The following is a 16915-nucleotide window of genomic DNA, read 5'->3' on the forward strand; positions in this document are numbered from 1 at the left end:
AGCTTAACTTCATCTAACAAACTTAACTTAATTAAGAACCATTTTTAACTTATGATAAGTCATAGAAGTTCTAAAATAAAATAAGTTTTGATATTATTACATGAAATGTTTAAAATTTAAAGTTTAAAAATCTCTCAAAAGGTAATCATCTAAAGCTTTAACAATACTATTTTACAGGGCTGACTGAATAATAACTGAGAAGAAAGAAGTTTCACCTTAGGTGTAAGTTGAAATTACATTTGGTTTTTACATTCAGTTATCAGTAATTATGTCAGTCGCAATCATACTACTAGGTTTATTTGAAAATAGCCCAATATTTTGTGGGTAGAACAAATTAAAAGAAAAAGTCGCCCAAAATACTTTTACATGCCCAAAGAACGAAAGGGTTGCACTAGTAGGCAGAAAACATCACTCAATACAATACTGAGTGTATGTCTGTGAAACTGTAATACTGTTCCCCCGGTCATCAACCAAATACAGATGACAAATAAATAGGTTCCCTATACCTTTTTTTTGTTTTTCTTTTAAATCAAGAAGCCTGAATCATTGCCTTTTAAAGCTCTGCTCGCTCTGCTAATTGCACATTGGAGGTGATGTGGAGGTTGGAGTTACATCATGGCCTGGTGTGAGGCTGCACACTGGTTTTTATGCCAGCACCGCTTTGCATTTGATCCAGAAGTGAAGGAAAGGCACTGCAGTCCACTGTGTGAGGAGAAGCACAGATCAGAGGCAAGCCATAAGATATAATCATTCTCTCTCTCTGTCTCCCTCTGTCACTCTCTTTCTCTCTCTCTCTCTCACACACACACACACACACACACATACAGATGTACAGACACACAAATAAAGGCTGCAGCGTAAGTCAACAGATAAAGTTTGGTAAACTCAGTAAAGCCATACAGTGTTCATCAGTCTCAGAAAATATGCTCTTAAGCTCTCATGCATACACTTTAAAAGGCAGCGTTTAATTTAAACTTTGAGAGCAGGGTTTGGTTCAGCAGACTTTTTAGGACATTGCACAGGCAGTACTGACTTAGAGTTATAACTTGGCAACCAACCTTAAAGCTGAATATGTATATTATGAAAACAATGGCTCAAACTACTGTGTGTAAGGTAAAAGGTGTCACTCATATACGCCTGTCACACTGGACACCACCCACTGACATCTGGCTTTTGTCTAATGTGAATGGATACAATCAGCATTCACTCCATGTCAAATGACTCTGCCGCAGTCACACAAAACACAAAACCCAGGTGGATGGCTAATACTTGATGGTTGTCAGGTGTGATGCTATGATGGGTGAAGTTAAGAATGCTGGCTTGTTAATAGGTTTCCATCCATCTCTGTTCAAGCAGCTTTTGAATTTCGTTCAGTCAGCACTTAGTTTGAATGACAGACAGTTCCACAGTTACATTGTCAGTGACTTTCATGTCAGTACCAGATCCTGGCCAGCTGCCTGATCAGTATAGTGCATGTGCAACGCTAAGCACAGAAAGAGCTGTCTTACTCCTTAGCTACTTCTATCATCAACTCTGGTCTAATGGTCTAATTCAGAATAGTATTGATAAGGTTAACTTTTTAAAACAAGTCTGACATATTTTTGATGTAGTCTGATCAGGGTAAATGAACTGCTTCTTTCTTTTCTGGCTTGTTCATGATGAAAAGGCAAACTCATCTCCTGCCAGTGGGAGGAAATCAGCTGTGTTTAGTGAGTTTACCTGCCTTTGGAAAACCATCATATGTGTGTAAAAAGAAGAAATAGTGATGAACCCATAGAGAATGACCATTCAACTCAGCAGTTCACCTCAGCAACAGATAGTTTCAGCAGAATATGTTTTGTTCATGAATTGATGATCTGTAAGTGTGTTATTACTAAGTAAGGGATAATGCGAGGCGGAGGGGTCTGACTCGTCCTGAAGGGACTTATTTTCCCGATAATGACCGCCGTTCTATACATTATCCCGCTCATTACACGGCTACTTGCCAACACGAAAAAAAACTTTTTACAATTTATTTGTTACCGTTCATACCGTTACGTGTTTTTCAGCAGAGAAATATAGTTCGCCAAACCGAGGACAAAGACGTTGAACAGAACATTCTTTAGAACACAGCTGATAAATCGTCTGCTGAAATTTAAGTCCTCTAACCAGTCTTTTAAAACTGACATGGCCCATACTGTGCTCTTTTTTGTGTTGAGTTTTTGTCGATCCTCTTCTATTTTTATCAGCGTCTCTGTCATCCAAAACTTTGTGCCGTTTCACTTCTCCCTCTTCGCAGCTTTCCTCTCTTTTTCTCTTCTTGACCAGCGGCGACAACTCAGCCTTTTGCCAAGACTCGAACTCACCGTTTTTTCCAAAAATATTAAAGTTAATGTGAAACTCATCCATACTAGTGGCCTAGGAGTACGTTTTTTCCAATATGAAGTAGACTACAGATCAGCTGATGTTGCTTAGCGACCAAAGACGCTGGGGTGATAAGTGACCGGACTATTTGTGGAGCAAAGATTCAAGAGCGCGGAGTGCTACGAAATACGTGAATTAGAGGCAAAAAGGCCACTTTCCTTGACGACGGTCAAATATGCTTAGCAGCGGTCCATTATACGAAAATAATTGACCGAAAATTGATTGAACGTTGGGAAGACTCATTCAAGTGAATGGAGCATAGTACAGCGTTAAGAAGAGCCGTGTAATAAGTAAAATGTAACGACCATCTTCTCTTCATATGTGGTCAACCTGCTGCCCTATTGACTGATGTCAGGAACTTTACCTGTAGACCTCAGGAACAGACCTTGGCTGTAGACAGTATTGATGTGGTGGCTGCTGTTGGATTTGCAAATCATGTGATGCATACTGGCTGAAACAGACTTTTCCATGCATAGTCATTACAAGAGAGTGGCTGAAAAAGAACAAACGAATGGCTGCATCAGAAATATTTGTGTCTCCAGGAAATCAGCGGGAAATGAGCCAGAACAACCAGAGAAGAGGTTTAAAAGTGGGGCGAATGATTCTAGAGAAAGCTAGTCGATTGTTCAGTATTATTCCTAGGTCGTCTGTATATGGTTACTCAAAAATCAATCAATTAGTTGTCTTTCTCACTCCATCTTTAATGTGCCTGCCCTTTGGTCCAAAAAAACAGAAGCCTAAAGAGACCTGAAAATCCTTTTTGACATATTTGCCCACGTTTGGGCTCCATCTCCAAAAGCAGTATCCAGTTCTCTTGAAACATAAATGTTTTAGCTGCATTGGCACAACAACCTGCACCCAGGAACCAAACCCAAACCTTGGTCAATTCATTTACCACCATCCCCTAACCCCCTTCAATTGAAGAAATAAAATAATCCCTGCCTGTTTTCCTGTTTCCAGAGCTTTACAGAGGGAAATGTAATGTGTTGAAGTAGGACAGAAGAAGGAAAATGGGCAAAACCAAAAGATAAATCAGCAGTTCACAACAAAGCTATTCTTACAATGCAATGAAAAACACAAACACAAAGGAGTAGGCTAAAGAGCTGTGTATGGATCTGTGTTTATTCTTTCATCATGCAGTGTTACCTCCATCCTCAGTCTTTGTCCAGCCTAAACCCTGAGGGTTTACTATGGCTCAGTAAACAGTGGAGTCAGACTAGGGCTTTTTTCTTATTAATCCTTTGCTTCAATGCTCAGATTTGACTTTCATCATCTCAGAAAAGTCACCCCTAAAGCTGGTCACCAAAGCTGGCAGGCTGTTGTTTTATGGCCGTTTTACATTTGTTTTGCAGCAGCTTGGGGGGTTTGGGATTTGGGCTTGCTGGAATCACATTCTGCTCATGACAAAACACTGGCTGACTTCCTCATCTGCTATTGTTTTTCCCTCACAAAAGGTGAGGCCTCAGGATAGAGATGATTGTCACTTTATCCATGAATCATACTTTGTTCCAGAGCAATATTTCCCAACACCTACTGTCCACATTGCCGTAACACTTGGTGTATTGGATATTCATGGCGTTCAGATGATTCTAAGCAGTGTCTGAATTATAATGAGAAGCTTCCACTACACTAAACCTCTGCAGCTGCTGAGGGTTATCCAGATGCACCTTTTTCAGTTCTCTGGTTTGGTCTGTGGTTCATTCTTTTTTAGGATATTGTTTGGTTAACAGGTGGTGAAGGTTTTTCCACAAGAATAGTTAAAGTAGCAGTTAAAGTGCTGTTGTTTAGTGGCTGTTTTTATATTTCAGATCACCTGATTTGTTTTGTATCCCCAGATTCACAGGGAGAATTAGCTATTTTCAGGCATCTCCTCACTCAGAGAGATGCCCCCCTGCACACAAGCTGTTTGGCTTCCTTCCAAACACATTGTACAGAGTATCCATCTGCCAACACAGACAGAAAGATGACACTTCCATCACACAGTGTAAATCCATGTCTGGTCGCACATCTTGCCACCCAGCACGCGTTTGACAAATGGCAACATGCAGGAAGAGGCCAACTTCAACATCGCCCAAAGAAGTACAAAATGTTCACAGTATGATAGCAAGGCAACTAAATTCATATTAAAAGAAACTTCGGGAACAGTTTCACTGTGTCACATGCTAAGTTTTACCAATCACAGCAGCCAGTATAAATGTCATTTCTTCTTTAGTGTTGGCACAGTATGTTGCAGGTTGTCAACAATGACACAAGCTGTGATATCGATATCTATTCACTCTTTGATTTGGTTCTTGGAGCAACCTGCGTCTGTCCAGCGGTCTCCCAAACACTATTAAGTGCTGAGCCAAATCCAACCAGGTGTTACAGAGTGTTCTTTTCCCAGTAAACCAAATGTGAGCTGTTGCTGAGAACAAGCTCCTTTTAACATTACTTGAAGTAACTTTGGGCCACTGCTGGCTCCCATAATCACACCAGTATACTATGGATATTTCTGATCCATCATTCATCACATGAATGATGGCATGAGTCTGGCAACTAGATTTTCCACATCTAGACTGCTGATTGGTACATGATATTTTGGTACAGTTGACAGACTGCAACATCTCCTCTAGCAAGATACTTTTTTAGATTGAAACCCTCAGATCTGGATCAGGAAGTTGACTTATTCTCTTTCCTGTGAGATAATTATTTGGTTTGAAGCCTGAAATTGTGTTTTACTTCAACTGAATTTGTTAGAATGTTCTGAGTTATCTGATTAGATCAGTACTTTATAGTCTGTCATGATCAACTGATTATGATTTGTGTTTGTTGTTTGTTACATATGAACATGTGTGATATCGTTATTACTTTCATTGAACTCCCTGCAATGGCATGTACTGTATGCCTGTTTTGTTTTTTATAGCTTGGAATCATTTTTTGATGCTGTCTACGATTTGAAAAAGTGTCCCAGTCTTAATTTTCTCTTATACATTGTCTATTGAATAAGTCGTATGTTGGGGTTAATATTCATGATTTTCCAATATTCTGCTTTGAATTCTATGTTTTATGTGAAGTCTTTGTTTTGCTGCAGCAGTGGCCCAGTTTCCTCATGGGGATCATTAAAATTTCATCCTTTATCATTTTGTATTTTAGTTGGATGTCTGCATTGCATTTTCACATTGTGTAATTTTGGAGTGAGCTCAAGTTGCTCTTCCAGTTTTTTGATGATGTAAAAATCACCATCTCAAAATCACCACAGGATGTGAATCAAATCAAATCAAATCAAATCAATCTTTATTTATATGGCGCTTTTCATACAAAAAGTATCTCAAAGTGCCTCACAGAAATTTACAAACAACAGCAGAAAGTCTGCCCAGCACTGACTTTTCTTGTCTGTACTCTTCATTCTCCATTCCTGTGTCTCTGCCATGCTTACTCTCCACCACCAGTTGGAGGCTTTCTACTCGATCTTCACCACGGAGCAGCAGGACCATGTTAAGTCGGTGGAATATCTGCGCAGCAACTTTAGGCCCATCCAGAGCTTGGACAACCGCCATGTCTTCAAGTCAGCAGTCAGAGATGCCTGGCTGCCTGACCTGACTGACAGCAGCAGCGGGCCGTATGGCACAGAGGCTTCTAAAGGTTGGAGCACTGAGACAAAGTTTCACATGTGCACGTTTTTTCATATCACCTCAGACACCACACACTGATGCCAAAAGCCACCATAGATGAGGACACATTCAAGCCAAAATTGTTGAAAATGAGAAATACCGCTGCTTCTCATAAATGAATCATATTTTCTTTATATTCATGACCATAATCATAATGAAGCTCAGCAGAAGTTCAATCAGGAAGACTATCTTAATGCTCATTCATTCACAGTTCTCTATTGGGGGTGTTTCCTGTACTACTCATGGCTTCACCCTTTAAAGCATAATGGATTTCACAATGACACCTAATCACCAAAGACTCTTATTTCTCATCTCATGTGCAAATTCATTCATTCAGAAAGTCTCTCCTGATGGAAATGATGCTTTTTAAGTGTTGAATTGAAGGAAATAAGCAAAATTTAGAGAAATCCCACTTATTGTACTCCTACTCTGAATACCATAGACTAGAAATTTTCATTAAATTCCAATTACATTTGTGACTGAAAATATCTATTAGCCATTAAGACAATTTCTAATCCCCAGTTTCCACCAGGTCCATCTTGGGCTCGTTACGGCTATGATTGGCCGGAGCTGAGCGTGGCCATTCTAGACAATGCTCGTTTCCAACAGCTGCACCACAGCACATTTCAGCAGCGTCCCAGACATGGCTCTCCACTTTGCTCCATGGAGAATACCCAGCGAGTCAATTTTTGATGGAAGCGGGAACAGATTGAGCCAGACTGGAAGTTAGACAGTGGACAGCATAGTGCATCTGTCACTTTTTAAAAAAAAATACCCAGTGCCGACTCTGCCTTAACAGCACCACAAAGTTGGAAATATGATAAACACACTTAAACTAGACTACTAAATAATTTAGCTACATAGCCTTCTACACAGTAGAAGCACAAAAACCAAGGAGAAATGATGAATACACACAAGGATGGAGGATGAGGATGGAGGACGAAACAAAACAGTGGCACACCTGTCAGGTAACAGAGACGGGCCCAGTGGAATCAAGGGGTTAGTGCTCAGAGCCATCTCCTATCTACAGTATATAGCGTGCTTAAAGCTTCCCCTCTTTTCTCCCTAAACTACTTAGATATTCTCACATCTTTCCTGGATGGGGAGATTTCTTTATGTTAATAAACGAGGGATATTCATTGTTGCTCATATAGCCATAGGAGACAGATTGTCTTTTCTTTGTGTTTGTGTGTGTGTGTGTGTGTGTGTGTGTGTGTGTGTGTGTGTGTGTGTGGTCTGTTCTAGCTCTCTGTCATTTCACCAGTGAGCTGGGTAACTCCCCTAGCATAAGGCAGTGGGAGGCACACCAGCCATCCTCACACACGTGCCTCATTACCACTCAAAGAACATCACACAATGTGCAGTGTGTGTGTGTGTGTGTGCGCGTGTGTGTGTGTGTGTGTGTGTGTGTGTGTGTGTTTGTGTGCGTGCGTACGCACATGTGTGAGGGTGTGCCGGTGTTTCTCTGTTTATAGTAAGTTTTCATGTGTGGCTTAGCATCTGTGCTGTGTCAACTGTCCTAGCAGGATTCTTCCCCTCCCTTCCTTCATACACACTTCCATATGGTTGATTATGGGAGACCTGCATCACCTAGATGTACGCACAAATACACAAACCTACTCACACTCTGTATACTGTATGTGTGTGTGTTATCCTGGCACAGTGTGCTGCACACTCGTGCACTATGTCCTTGAGCGCTGCAGTGGGACATGTGTGCTGTAAGCAGATCTATAAGGCTGGCAAAGGAAATGCAGAAGAGGGAGGAGGAGGAGGAGGAGGAGGAGGGGGGAAAGGACGGCTTGGAAAAAAGACAAAGAGGATTTGAGCTGAAAAACAACTGACAGACAGACAAAGAGACATACAGACCACATGCCTCCTACACACCCTCTGCAACATGCTACCATAGCTACAGCTGAGTGGGCCAAGGATGGAAGTCTGTGCATAAATGTGAGTGTTTACCTGGAATATATACCCCTCTCCACTTCCTCACCTGACTACGTACAGACACACAACACACCCAGGTGGTGTTGTAGCAACCTGTTCAAATTGTACCTGTACAGCAGCAGCTAAATTACGCAAGTCATTTGTCTCCAACCCCCCCTCCAGACACTCATTTATTCTATTTTACTGTGGCTTGGCCTGAAAACCCTACCGCTGCTGGTGATTGATTCCTTCATGCCTCAATCATTTTTGGGTCTCTGGTCACATTTAGTGAGGCTGATTGACAGACAAATGCATGTACAGTCACACTCCAAACATTATTGATTTGAACTAGTCAGTAAAGTCACTTGGATCCATTTCAGAGAAGTTACAGGTCCCAATATCAACTGTACCAACAACTGTTTATAAGTATAAAGTGCATGGCACAGTTAGAAAACACTATCACCTGCTGCTTAGAGAAAACTGGTCAGGATGGTCAAGAGTCAACCACAAACCACCAAAGAGCAAGTCTGCAATAAATTAGAAGCTGCTGGAAGACAGGTGATATTGTCCACAGTCCAGTGTGTTTTACATCAACGTGGGCTGAGACTGCTGTGCCAGAAAGAAGTCCTTGATCCAGTTGGGGCACCTTAAAGCTTGACTGAAGTTTGCTGCTGATCACATAGACGAAGAAAAAACCTTCTGGAAGAAAGAATGAAAAGTCATGAAATACATGAAATAAAAACTAAGTTGTTTGGTCACAATGAGCAGCAATATGTCAGGTGATGAGAAGGTGAGGCCTTTAACCCAAGAACACCACACCTACTGTCCAGCATGGTGCTGGTAGTATTATCCTGTGGGGCTGTTCTGTAAGCCAGTGGATCTGCTGCTCTAAACAAATTAAATGGAATAATGATGGGGAATTATCTCCAATTTCTTCATAAAACCTAATATCATCACTAGAAGATCGGGGCTTTGGGACAGTTGGGTGTTCCAACAGGACAATGATCCCTAACACACATCAGAAGTTGTAAAGGAATGGATCAATCAGGCTAGGATTGTTGTTTTGGAATGGTTCTCACAAAGTCCTGATCTGAACCTCATCAAGAACACGTGGACTGTGCTGATGAAAAAAGTCTGTGTCAGGAAGCCAACAAATTTAATTGAACTTCACTGATTCTGTCAAGAGGAGGGGTTAAAAATTCCAGAAGCTTGTGGATAGATATCAAAAACAGCTACGTGGGGCGAAGGGACATTTAACCAAATATGAGAATTACTGTATGTATATCTTTGATCCAGCAGATTTCGTCACATTTTCAGAAGACTTATCTTAAATTAATTACTGAACCAAACTTCATGAATGTTTTTGTGACAAAGTAGTTTGTGTTCCACTCACTCTATCATAGAAACATGAGCTGTAGAAATCATTGGAACTCAAGACTGCCATGACATAAATGTTCCTTACAAGTGGATGGAAACCTTTTGACAACAACTGTATACCTACAGAGAGGGAGACATAGCTTTGAAAACACCCAAATAATGCTTCCTGACCATAAGGGAAAAACCTCCTTCTTGCCCTTGAAGCAAATACGGACCAATATTAGTTTAATCTCCATGTGGTTACCTACTTAACACATTGACTAGAGGCTGGGGATTAGTTTAGCTCCATCAAAAATACAAAGAACCAACTCTCTAATCTGTGTTTGGCATGTATTGTAGATAATCTAACCACAATAAGTATCATTGATAATAACTGCTGTGTTTAAGTGATAATCATGTGTGAAGAGATCATGATAGGTGGTTAAAAAATGTATGTTATTCCACATCAGTTGATTGAATGAGCATTCATCAGTTGAAACACTGTATTGTAAAACTTGAGTGTGAAATGTAACCACGATTCAAGAAGGGAGTCATGGAACCAAAATGCAGTCAGAGAGGAGTTCAGATAAGGCTTAGATAAAGCATTTGGATCGATGCCATCTTAGTCCATCCAAGAAATCTAAGGTATGATAAAAGCATGTCCTGATAAGAGCGCAGCAAACACTTCATATGGTCTCATGCCTCAAAATGCACTAAAGGGAGTTCAAGGCATATCCCTGGTAAGGAGACAGTCCTGATACATGTTAGCTTATATAAGGGCATAAAATTTGCCTTATGAAAGAAAAATACCAGTGTCGGCAAAATATGATGAAGAGACAAACAAAGAAGAGCAGTGATTGGATGAGCCATTGGGCCCAATGCCCCGTTTTAGTGAGTGTCATGAGAGCATTCTGTATTCAAAGTCTGATCATTTTTTCACTGGCTTTTGTCAGTGTGATCATGTTTTACTGCCGGCAATAAAACGTTACTGCACTCAGCTTTGAAGACTCCCATTGATTTTTTTTTTTGGTGACTTTTGAAACTCTGAAAAACATTTTGAACAAAGAACACAAGCAGTGATAAGACTAAAAATGTGTCAGTGGTTGTCGTCCCAACTAAGAAACACAAATACACAATGTAACATAGGCTATAGAGTGACCAAGTCACATTCAGGCTAGCTGTTCTTTGTACTTGATTCATCAGGCTGTAATAATAAAAAATAAAAGACCACTAAAAAAAAAAAAAATTAAAATTTACAGTACCACTGTCAGAATTGGAGCCCTTCATGAGTTAAACTGTTGACATTTTGTATGTCAGCATGGAAACATCAAGGCCTACAGCAATTTTTTTACCAACCAGGCAGGAGGCAAGGTGTGACCATTAGTTGGTGTTTGTAGCAGGACCCAAAAGCAGACAACCAGACCAGGGAAAGGTTTAAACAAATGTATTAAACAAACTCAAGTGGGGTGCAAGAGGTAGTATTCTCTTGCTCTGTGGAAGCAGGTGGAGTTGCATAGCTCACAGTGGAGTCTACAGTAGCTCAGTAGGGACACAGGAGGAGCAGACATAGGTGTAGGCTCAGGCTGTGGGTCAGCTCTCGTGGTCGTGGGACTCCATGCGATGCCAGCTTTGGCTTGAGAGGAGACGCTGGTGAAATGAGGCACGGAAGGTCAAAGGTGGAGTCGAGTCAAGGCTGGTGGCAGGCTTGTGGAGCTAGGGCTCAGAGGAAAACCAACACGGTGAGGCTGAGGAGAACCAAGGTTATAACGAAGAAAGAGCAAAAATACAGGCAGGCAACGAGTCACTGAGAGCGATATAAGTAAATCAACCATCTACCATGTTGTGGAGACAGGAACAATCTGGCAGCAAATGGAGCGCAGACCAAAGTATTTAAGCCTGTGATTAGATGAGCTGCAGGTGTGTGAGGCAGGAGCTGATGATCAAATGTGCAGCAGGTGAGAGAGGAGGCAGCTCCAGCCATCAGGGGAAGCCACATCCAGCCTCTGCAGAGCACCTCTGAAATCACAAAAGTACAAAAACCATAAAAACAGCCACACCAAAAGGCCCAGTAATAACACAAGGAACATCCCCTAACTTTTGGTTTCTATGATATCAACCAGTGCTTTATTCTGATTCCTAATTCTCAATGTTTTACTGTAAATTCCGCTGTCCTAAAACAGTCAGAAGATCAGAGCCCATCCTGCCCTGTTTTATTACAGTCATGTCTGCACTAGCTTTAAAACTATCAAGGTCTAAGAGCCTGAATAATAATATTAGACAATCCTTAGCAAGACATGTGACATTAACAACATACTATTGTGCAAAGTAAGAGTTAACAATTTGCATTATTACATTTGATAATTTCAGTGGATTGTTTGATTTTGAATAAGGTTTTCTTACTTTTGGAACACAACCTGGAAGTTTCAATTTTCACTTTCACTTCACAAAATGTAGGATGTATGTTTTATTAATTTTAGACAGGATTAGGTTAGTTTCCCCCATTCCATTATTTTTGGAAAGCTAGACTAAACTCTGCCTGGACCATATCTGTACTGGACTGAGACTGAATTGATAGTCTTTATATCTGACAAAACATCTTAGTCAGTTTATTTCGATATATGATTATAATTGGCCAGAGTCGAGGTCGAAGCGTGAAAGGTGCAATGATTTAAAAAAAGAAAGAAAAAAAACGTTGAATCATCACAAAGCCAAACTCCACCGCTGACAAAAGGGATGCTAAGTGATTTTGTTCAGGATGAATTGTTTTTGTTCACAAAGTCTTTGCTTCCTGTTTAACAATATGATCCTCCACTGAAACATTTCTTCAAAGAGATGAATAGCTTTAACATAAGCAAATTGCTCCTTCAACCTCCCGTTCTATCAGAGGAGTTTTCCAGTATGACTGGGGAGAAATCAAAATATGAAATATAGTCTACCACATCTAATGCACTATTAGGCCAACTCTGTGCACAATTATATATTAGAAACATAAAAGCATAATAACTTGCATGCACAAGTATCTCATTGCATGCCTGTCAGAGGTTAAAGAAATGTTATGAAATAAATTGTAAACTTCTGCTGCAAGACCCCTATTTGAATCTGTCCAGCATTCTAAGTGTGGATGTTGGACTAAGTTAGTTAGTAAAGTCTGCTGTGAAATAAATAAATTATACATTCTCATAAATTATGTAAGTCATGTTGCACATCCTCTAATGGAGCCAAAAATCAGAAGAAGAAGTTTATTGATATTAGATAACACGTCAAGTAAGATTGCTGATAATGAAAGCTTAACTTCATAATATGCTTGCACTTACACTTTATGGCACATTACATTCGTATCGTTTATGAGTCATACAATGCATCAGTAAGCATTATGTGTTTTTCCCAGCATGGTCATAAACTCTCATGCATACCTGGTACAGTCTGCAATTTTGACATAATAATGCACTGTAGTGATGTTAGATTTGCAAATAAATGTTTTTTTTGTGAACAAAGGAATGAGTTAACTCAACTCACATGCAGAAGTTAATCATGAATCTATCTTTTCTGCAGTTGCATGTGCAGTTGATTTTTAGTGCCAGATTAAGTTCTCACACAAGAGGAGGTATTCGATTAAAAAGAAAAGAAAAAACTGGTTCATGAGTAGATTCCCTGGTGGCGGATGGACGAGATGAGCCAATCTCCTAATCAGTAATGCACTTTGAATATGGTTATAGAAACTTATAGGTCACTCTACATCTTCTCAAAAGACTTATTTCATATTGGCTTCTGTTTTTACTGCAGTTATGTTTGCAAAGTAAATTAACATCTCCTCTGCTAAAGAGGCTCAGATCAAATTGCATGGTACTCATGATTGGATATGTTATTGAGGGAATATTTCAACATAATTTGAAATGCCTAACTTATTATAAAGAGTGGAAACAGAGGAAAGTATCCTCACTCTGCCAAAAGGTAAATAAATCCACCTAATAGCACCTGTAATGCTCATTCATTAACATGTTATATCTTGTTTGTTTAATCGTCACAAAAACCAAAGTGTTAGAATAAGTAACTGTGGTTTATGGGAGGTTATTACAGGATTTTTTTTTTTGAGTAGGAGAAGTGGCCTCCTTAAGCGGTGTGTTGACCATGAGGTCGCCAGGAAGTGGCTTCAGGAAGGCAGCCTCAGCCTCCTGTAAAACTACACTGTTGCCTTTACAGGCTTAGTTGGCAAATGTATTTTGCCTAATGCTGAACTGATCCTTTAGTGCTTTACAACTTGAAACATAAATATATAGCCAAAACAGCAACAAACATACAGTTTAGCTGGTATACAACAATATAATATACTTTTTTTTTAGTAAAGGACAAAAATACAAGAAGTACTGTGCTATCTCTATAGACTGCTGCCACCTTATGTGGCCATGACAAACACACATTCACACATACACTCTTGAGCTTTTGTTTCTTTCATTCAACTCAGGTTTGACATGCTGCTTCTCTATAGTCATACAGTATTTGTCATACAAATCATTTGCAAACAGTGTGGCTAAACAGCATTGGCAGTAAATGACCCAAAAAACACTGGATTGGGCCTTTAACTTGTCACAACTTCACATTACTGTCAGATATTTGTTTTAAGTTCTTTTCTTTTTAATTCAAGTGATAAATTATTAATGATTCGGGTTTCAAGTGTTTGATCCAAGCTCATTTGCATAGTTTAGAATTGCCATTTGCTAAAATAAGTAGTGAAACTACAGTGCAATCTGAATGTACTCATTCTTCCCCTCTATGCACACTTCTTTGTGTCTGTTTTGTTTAAAGCCAAGGTTAAGATGTCCAAGAGCTGAATGATGTCTCTGCATAAAATTTAAAGGGGCACCAATAACAGCTTTGAAAAAAGATATGAGTACTGTACCAAGTGGCTTGAGCAATGCAAGTGCAGTCCTAAGTGCTACTTAATTTACAGTCCTTCATGCCACGGAGTGGTTGCCTGTTATAAAACAATACACAGTGTTGAAAATGCAGAGCACACAAATGAGATGGACTGCACAGAGTGAAATTTCACACATAGCAGCATATCATTTTTCACATCCAGAGACTTTTTCCAGTCACATGTGACTGTAAGTTGGCACCAGAAGTCATGCCTTTATCATGCTACTCATGAACGTTTAACTGCACACAACTAATAAAAGCGTAAGGAAGGATTTGGCAACAGCCCATTCACTGTTGTTACCACCCAATCCCTCCAAGTGCAATACCCTGCAGAGCAGCCCACAATCAAGACCTGGTCATCGATCAACTGTGGTCAACATGCTGCAGGACCAAAGATGTCCTTTCCTCCTACAAATGGCTTCTTAGAGAGTTATGAGAAAGAGCGAAAGGGAGGGAGAAAGAGTTGTCCTCTGTGGGTTTTACCTGTGTCAGACCTCCCCCTATCCATGTTCTGTTCTGTGTGATTGGGTCCAAGCCTCCATCACTCACTGCCATCTGGATCTCTCCGCTGCGTGTGTGTGTGTGTGTGTGTGTGTGTGTGATGGCCCTCTTATCTTTGACGAAAGCCTTAAGAGGGTCTCTTCATCACTCTGCCAGACACATGGGGCTACAAAAAGCTTTTCTCTTACACAATGGGAATATGAGTTGTAACAATTTTGTGATAAAGGAATACGTGCAGAAAGACATGCACACATTTTGGGAAATATACTTAATGATCTTACTTTGATTAAGATGATCTATTTCATGTCTGTGTGTCATTTTCTATTCTTTTTGAGGATGACTTTGAAGACTTTTGGCTAACTCTAGTTCAGTGGTTCCCAACCTTTTTTCCTTGAAGCCCCCCTTGCCTGTGTCCAAGACAAGGCAGGCCCCCAACCCGCATACACTAAAAGAATAAAGTGGTTAATTACAAACTTTTATTTGCAAAAATAAACAACAGCTATATTCTCCTAGTTTTGCAATGTATATAGATACATTTCTTCCTTTTTGTTTCATCAGGTGTATCACACACAAACACACACACACACACACACACACACACACACACACACACACACACACACACACACACTCACCACCAGAATAGGCCTACCAGAGAACACAATAGGCCTACCTCACAGGAGTGTTGGTAATAAATAGCTTAATGAATTTAAATGTGGACCAAGAAATATGTTTCAATTTGGATTAAAGAGAGTTTTGATTGGGTGTGTTACTGGGATTTTATGCAGTCCAGGGTATAATTGGCCATTTTGACTATTTTTGATTTTACCATTATATTTCACCTTAAAAACTATTTACCTTGCCTTGTTTGGTGTCATTATTTTCAGCACAACTTCACATGTGTGACTGTACAGTTATTTTTTCATTTTGACACACATCTCTCAACTCTCTCACCGTCACTGTCGGTCCCTCCACAACTTCCTCCTGTCCCCCAGCAACCAAATCACGTGTCTTGCCATGTCATTTTGTGATTGGCTGGTGTGGTGCCTTTTTCCACCAATAGGAACATGTTTTTTCGCTTGCAAACTTTTCCTGCTTGCGGACACTTTCGTGAGAGAAGCCCGTTTTGACCGTCTCTTCCTGCACCAAATGCGCAGCAAACATGACCGTAATGTTAACAAAAAAGCATGCCGTACATTATTTATCATAAGTCTGGTTTTACTTGGCCTATCAACACAATTTTAAAAACTGGTACACAGCTTGAAGGTTGCTCCAACACATCAGTCGGACCGAGACTCACTGAGGCTCCGTCTTGCTGCTACGTCATCTTAAATAGGTCACATGATTTTGACGTACCGGCACATCAATTGACCTCAGAGGGTTGCACAAATATAACTTTAACCTCACAACCTCAGAACAGACAAAGTTGTGCGCCCCCCCTGTGATCTCTGGCGCCCCCCTAGGGGGAGCGCGCCCCCCAGGTTGGGAACCACTGCCCTAGTTTACAGCACTGTCTACTAGCAGCATTGTCAATCCACTGTGAACCTGTTATTCAGCAGCTAGTTAACTTAGTAGTATTAAGCACAAAGCCCCTGAGAAGAAAAACAAGTGAGTAAGCTGCAGCAATAGTGACAGACGTCATTCATCATGCTGACCAAATAGCACAAACACACAGCCACTGAGCCAAACTAACCCAGTTAGCACAAAGCACACACCTACAGCAATAATCAGGGTTTCACATTTTCCTGGCACTTCCACCTTCAGTCTCACACTTTCACTCTGCCCAAACAATTCTCATGCCAAAACACTGTGACTGCAGCCTGGTAGTTGCACACAGTAACTCTCTAATATAGTTCTACTCTTATTGGCTTTCGAGGTCTAAAGGTATAGCTACTTGCTGGAAGATAATTGACAGATGGTTACAAACCTTTGAAACACTATTAAGTGTCTAACTCTATGTGTAATGCCCCCCGATGAAATTTAAATCAGATGTATGTGCAAATTAAAACAACAATAACCGTCCTGATTAAAGGGACACAAACACCAACTCTGATTCCCTTCGGGGTGAGTAGGGTGGAATTTTTTAATTTGGATACTTTCAAAATTGAGCTTTCTCTTGTTGGTTTCTACAAGATAAACTAATGAATAACTGAATCTGCAAATGAGAG

General features: G+C 40.3%; 1 protein-coding gene and 1 long non-coding RNA gene across 2 annotated transcripts in view; one reads left to right on the forward strand and one right to left on the reverse strand.

Annotated features, from left to right (window-relative positions):
* LOC115583392 (receptor-type tyrosine-protein phosphatase gamma-like) overlaps positions 1 to 16915 on the forward strand; it is a 225393-nt gene that overhangs the window by 123829 nt on the left and 84649 nt on the right. Inside the window, exon 7 of the mRNA XM_030420177.1 lies at positions 5832 to 6024. Coding sequence (XP_030276037.1) covers positions 5832 to 6024 — 193 coding nt within the window. The remainder of the gene's footprint in view (positions 1 to 5831; positions 6025 to 16915) is intronic.
* Positions 10761 to 11347, reverse strand: LOC115583449 (uncharacterized). Its single transcript, XR_003984366.1, has 2 exons — positions 11169 to 11347; positions 10761 to 11077 (listed from the first exon to the last, which is right to left on the reverse strand). It is a non-coding gene; the product is annotated as an uncharacterized LOC115583449 (long non-coding RNA).

The sequence above is a fragment of the Sparus aurata genome, chromosome 6, assembly GCF_900880675.1.
Source record: "Sparus aurata chromosome 6, fSpaAur1.1, whole genome shotgun sequence".
In the NCBI taxonomy this organism is placed as follows: domain Eukaryota; kingdom Metazoa; phylum Chordata; class Actinopteri; order Spariformes; family Sparidae; genus Sparus; species Sparus aurata.